Source organism: Microtus ochrogaster, chromosome 5, assembly GCF_000317375.1.
Source record: "Microtus ochrogaster isolate Prairie Vole_2 chromosome 5, MicOch1.0, whole genome shotgun sequence".
Lineage (NCBI taxonomy): Eukaryota > Metazoa > Chordata > Mammalia > Rodentia > Cricetidae > Microtus > Microtus ochrogaster.
The window spans coordinates 71490229-71496458 of record NC_022012.1 but is presented as its reverse complement, the minus strand read 5'-3'; the positions used below and the strand labels follow the sequence as shown (position 1 = coordinate 71496458).

The 6230-nt window shown below is 39.7% G+C and overlaps 1 protein-coding gene across 3 annotated transcripts in view; it reads left to right on the top strand.

Moving 5' to 3' along the window:
- The window catches only part of Vps13c (vacuolar protein sorting 13 homolog C), a 159208-nt gene that overhangs the window by 125267 nt on the left and 27711 nt on the right, over window positions 1–6230 (top strand). For all 3 annotated transcript variants that reach the window (XM_013346382.2, XM_005347681.3, XM_013346383.2), the window contains 2 exons: window positions 3551–3692; window positions 5880–6020. In XM_013346382.2, coding sequence (XP_013201836.1) covers window positions 3551–3692; window positions 5880–6020 — 283 coding nt within the window. The remainder of the gene's footprint in view (window positions 1–3550; window positions 3693–5879; window positions 6021–6230) is intronic.

The window sequence follows — 6230 nt, the reverse complement described above, 5'->3', positions numbered from 1 at the left end:
TTTTTTTTCTTTATCAAAAGAGATCCCTGAGCTCACTTCATTTCCACCCCCAACCATATACCACTTATAACCAACCCCTAATAAATGTCCCTAACCCTGAGGGCAAACTTTATTGGAAGAGGGGACGTCATTTCTAGAATTACTTCCAGCTGTCATAGGGACGGTGTTATTTCTGTAGGATCCTGTAAAAACTAAAATGATGGTTAAGCTTCAAGATTACTGTCTGATACAACTGCAGATAGTCTCTGAGTAGTCAGTAGAGTTTTTCTGACCTTCTTACTTGAAGTTCTGGCCAGAATGTTGTAAGAAGGTACACCATCTCAGCTGGCAAAGTTGGAATCATCTTGAGCAGTTTGTAACCCAAAGCCAGTCTTAAAGTGGTGCTATCAGCATAATAACATCATATCAACCAGGTGGAATTGTTGTTGTGGGCCCCATCTTCTTTCTGGAATCTTCAAAGGGTACTGCAGGAAAATGTATTGTTCATTGTGAAAAGCTTAAACATTATTCATATAGACAAATATTCAATGAAAGGATTAAAAGTGTACAGACAACAGCACGGGGAGGGCACACTAGGAGAGTTTAGGCCCCGGCATCCAAGACAGCACTTTAGGACTCCGGAGTGGAGTCAGGCCCATGTGGCAGAGTTTGGGTCCCTTGTTACAGAACTCTGAGGAAGGGGCAGGTTTCCCAGCATGAGCAGCAGCTAATTGCTTTTTTGTTCTAAAAGACAGGCCGGAGGGTGTGGGGAAGGGAATGTGTGGGTACCAGTAGCTGCAGGTGACCCTGTGAAATGTTAGAGCCTCTATGTTAAACTCCCTTCCCCAGCTCAGTAGGGGAGAGGCCAGGCTTATTGTGGCCCGAGAGCAGTCTGCTCTGGAGTCTTAAGTCTTTTATGGCTAGTTATTTAGAACTTTTGCGACCACTTATTTCCTCTGGCTCTGATTCCGCCAAGAAAACACTTGTCTCCTCTGATCACACTGAGTTCGCTGAAGGTCTTATCAGAGGTCAGTTTCCCACCATGAAACAGTCCTTTTAGACGTCTCCCATCCATGAGGAAGTTTTCCCAAGTGTCTTGGTTTTTATCAGGGAAAGCTGTTGGATTTATGTAACACATAGGTAACATTATCAATGACTAGGTATCAGTAAGCTAAGTAAATTAAAATATTGTAGATTCATATTTATTTTAAGAACAATGTTCTTTAATATACCTCAGCAAAGTACAAATTACAAGCCACATCTACCCACTACCTGTTTATGAATAGCTTTCAATTTCAAACCAAAGTTTTTAATGCTAAAAAGATAGGAAACCTTTGCAAACACATCCCTGTTCATTGTCTTACATATATAGCTGCTTTCTCACTGTTTCTCTGTGCACTCAGATCACACTGAACATTGTCTTGCTATGTTGCTTAATTTATTTATTCTTACTACTGAATACGCATCATATAAAAATGAGAAAGAATGGATTTTGAATGTCCTTCTTTTAGGGTATAGCAGAGTGAGCATTGTCTTCAACAAAATTAATTTATTGTGTAATGCCATTATAGCTGTACCAGAAGGAGATAGAGTACATTGATACTTCCAAACTAAGCATGTTTGCAGGTGAACAGTGGCTGGAAAAAATTAGAAACTTTTGATACAGAACATCTCTCCACAGCATACATTTTCACAAAGACAAGCATGAATGGGCTATAGCCAAAGTCAGCTTCTGGGGAACTCATTTGTCAAGTGTAGCAAGGAATGCCTTTTGTCATCAGTCATGGGCTGGTTGAGTCTGTCTGGTTGCAGCAGCTAAAGAGATGTGTGCAGAGTTGATAACTTACTTAAGGCTATTAGCATTTTAGTGAGGACAGTTGTACAAGGGGTTGAGGACATTCCGAACAACACCAGTCAGGTATAAAAGGCCAGTCACAGATGGCTCCCTGGCTTTGAGGAGTCAGCTGATGTTCTTTGCGTTCAGTCATTGTGCATCTGAGAAGTCATTGCAGAACCTACGATGACTGATCAGCTTTTAAGTGTAGGTAACAGAATTTTTTCAAACAGGAGAAAGACGAATTCTGCCTTACTTGAGCTGAAGTCTGAAATGCATTACAACTGGGAACAGAATCTTAGTTGGACAAGTTCATGAAACTTGGAACTGCAAAGCATTTTGTGCCTTCTATTCTTTATATTATATGTCAGCAGATATGTAGGAATTACTTCAATCTGTTGTATGTTGTCAAACTAACCACCATGGGTTCTGTGATGTTTGATGGTGATAGAAGTTCACTGTCTTGTGTCTTAGCGCACAGCAGTTGAAGCCTCTCACTGAACTCATGACATTCTGGGGCAAGAGTAAAATCTTTCTGAAGGGAAAGAGTTACCCTCCTGTATTGCTCTTGTGCTCCTAACTGGAACTGGAAACCATCTTTTGCTAAGGAAGTGACTGTTTCCATATGAATTTTAAATGACCATTAGAAAGCCAAATGGTGCTTCTATGCAAAATTTGTGTTGTCATAAGCTCATTTGAAGACAGACAATATTTAAATCCTAAGCCACATCAGTCTGTCTTTAAGTTAAAGTCTCCAGTTCCCGTGTGTTTGGAGAGGACATATTTTATGTCACAAACTTTCATTTGCAGAGACATTTTTTTCAAACCTTCAACATATATGCAAAGGAAATGTCTACATTTCAAAATCCACCTGTCCAGTTGAAGAACTTCCTTGTAATCTTTCATTGCAAATGGTTATCTGCAATGTCTTGATAGACTAAAAGAATTTATATAACGAATTTATTAGAATTTTGTAAATCCCTGCCAGGTAATAAATAAAGAGTAAAATAGTTGTCATGTTCTCATAGATTGATATCAGGACTTAGAAGTAACTGTGAAATGATTGGTAAGATGTGTGTTATAAATCAGCATGAATATGGGGCTGGAGAGAGGAGGGATCAGAGGTTAAGAGTGCTCAACTCTCGTAAATAAACCAGAGTAGACTCCCTGCATCTATGTTGGGTGGCTCACAAAAACCTCTAACTCCTGTTCCAGAGATCTGGTGCCCTCTTCTGGCCTCTGTGGGCACTGTACACAGGCACACATACGTACACAGTCACATGAATAAACAATAAGTACTTTTAAAAATCCATTTGAACAATTGATCACTTGCACTTGATTTGGATAATCAGAAACAATGTAAAATGTTGACATCTCCACAAGAATATTTTATATATTTATGTTTTTTTAAAAAAATATGTTTCATTATTTTTATCTTTTAAATTATATGAAGGGTATTTTTCTTCCCTTGACACTGTCACCATATAACTTCTGTATGTGACCCTGTAAAAGAATAAACAGGAACAGTCAGTTGCTTGATTGTTCCCATGAAAGATATTTTCCCCTCGCCTTGTTCTTCGTTCATCTTTTCAGGCAGGTGAAATTTGCTGTTTTAAAATTATCTCTCATATCAATATAGTTTTCATGAGAAATTGATAACTAGATAAATACAAATTTTAGTAACAATCCCATGAAAATATATGCTTATAATTTAGTTTTATTTGTGAATTATTTTAGTTCAGGTGTCGTGTGGGAGATGAAGCCGAAGCAGAAATGGAAGCCATTCAGCCAGAAGCAGATAATGTCGCTGGAACAGTCCTATCAGAAGCATCTTGTCTCACAAGACCGTGGCTGGATTAAGCTGGACAGCAATTTTGAGGTATACCAAAGTGTTGTTTTCTGGCTTTGTAGTTTGTGGTTTTACAGTTTTGTAGGTAATGGTACCTGGAGTAAGTAAACTTTTAATGCCCTATGTACAGAAACTAACTTAAATGTAAATAAACCTGTGTTTATTGGGAAGATTGTTAAGATACATAATCAAAACATAGTTATTAAACTAGTTCTGGCTTTCTTCTCCATATTTATCACGTGTTCTACTTGTTGGTAAATTCCACTGAACTTGTTTTCAGTAAGATTATGGAGCTATTATTACTGTGGAAACAGTTTCTTACATTCTGAGTAACACCTGCACTTTGATGATGCAGTTTGTGATGTTACATATTTCATGTAGCACAAATTCTAATTGGTCTTAATAATAAAAACCTGGAGTCAAATATTGGGATAAATGTTGAAAGATTAAAGAAGTAAACGAGCCAGCTATTAAAGAGATCTTTTACCTCTACTGAATCCTCAGACCAAAGGGGACAAGATCCTGTCTTTATGAATCCTCAGACTGACTGCTCTGAATTCCTATCTCCTTTTGCCTTATATTTTTCACCTTCCTAGTGCTGGGATTAAAGGCATGTGACTTACAAGTACTGGTATTAAAGGTGTGAGTCATCACTGCCTTGCTCTTTTATACTGAATCAAAATCTTCTATAGCCCAGGATGGCCTTGAACTCAGAGAGATCTGTCTGCCTCTGCCTCTGCCTCCTGAGTGAGTGCTGGGATTAAAGGGGTGGCCACCACTGTCTGGCCTTTGTGGGTAACTAGTGGTTTAGCTCACACTCTCATCTTCAAGCAAGCTTTATTTGTTAGATCACAAGCAAAATATCACCACAATATACCTTCCCAGTGACAAGATTAAAGGTGATTTTCACCTTTAATTTTTAAGAGTTTTTTTTTTTTTTTTTGTTTAGTTTAGTTTTGTTTTTTATTGAGACAAGGTCTCATGTAGCTTTGGCTGGCCTGGAACTTGCTATGTATTCTAGGCTTACTCTAAACTCAGCTCACAGAGATCCACCTGCCTCTGCCTTCTGAGTGCTGGGATTAAAGGTGTGTGCCACCCCTTCCTGTCCTCTATGGCTAACTAATGGCTTAGCTCCACACTCTGATCTTCAGGCAAGCTTTATTTGTTATATCACAAACAAATATCACCACAGTTTCATTGTTGAAAAACATACATAAACTTTGCTATATTATTTCATCCCATGAGGATGATTTTTGGATGTGGGTGAGTACTCACAAATAAAGGTGTGCTATGCATGGCTCACACAGCAAAACCACGAAGTCCTCTTTGCTGCACCATGTCTCCAGAAGCTTCCCTGCATTTCTAGACTATTCCACTGCAGGCCTGAACTCTGGCTGTTCTCGTCTTTGCCATCTTAGGGCAAAACCGCCAGTCATGTGCTCTTCCCACACCCATCAGTGCTGATGGGCTAGATGTAAAGTTTATGCCGTTAGGTTATACAAAAACAGACTCAGCTCCTTTATTAAACCGTTTTGCCTAAGGATTGCCTGGGATTGGGCTGGAGAGATGGCCCAGCAGTTAAGGTCACCAGCTGCTCTTGCAGAGGACTGAGGTTCAATTCCCATCATCCAGTGGCAGCTGACAGTCTCCACTAACTCCAGTTTCAGGGCCTGTGGTTCGTTCTTCTGGCCTCTGTAGGCATCTCGGGCTGTAGTACATACACATAACACAAGCAGGCAAAACGCTTATATACACAATATAAAAATAAATGAAACCTATAAAAATTATCTGGAATTCTCTATTAGTATTGATTTTTACTGTAAAGTCTTTTAAGTGCAGTTTCTATAATTTAAAGCATTTGGAATTCCTAGTTCTCTAGTAAGTATTAGGAAAGCGATACTTCTGCCGCAGAGGCCGTGGGCGCAGGTGACCCGAAGAGCTCTTTTGGTTGGTCACAGTGGCTCGTGGTTGTAGTGTCAGAACTTGAGAGGCTGAAGCGGGAGGATTGCTGTGAGTTTGAGGACAGCCTAGGCTATAGAATGAGACCTGGCCTCAAAGGAAGGCAACGGAAACAGAATAAAGCAAGCTCCCTTGGTGAGACAGAGAGATGACTGTGTCCTGCTTATGCAACATCGTGAGTGAATCAGTGTCTTAAATGCTGTCAAGTAGCTGCTGGGGGACGCCAGCTTGTCACAAAAGCAATTTTGTTTCTTACAGGTCAATTTTGACAAAGTTCCGATGGAAATGCGGCTTCCTATCCGGTGCCCTATTAAACGGGACTTCTTATCAGGGATTCAGGTTGAGTTTAAGCAATCTCCTCACCAGAGAAGCTTAAGGGCGCGGTTATACTGGCTCCAGGTAACGTCACTCTCAGCTAGGTAGATCTCTGTGACCACTTAAGCCAACATGGAAATTAGAATTAATTTATTCTTAGAAAGCTGTGATTTGTGTTAAATTATTATCTTCTGGGGTGCAGCTTGAGCAGAGTAGGTGTACATGAGGCCCTGGGCCATAAAGTTGTAAAAGTACATTTGCATTTTAAGTATTATTATTAATTTGTGTGTGTGT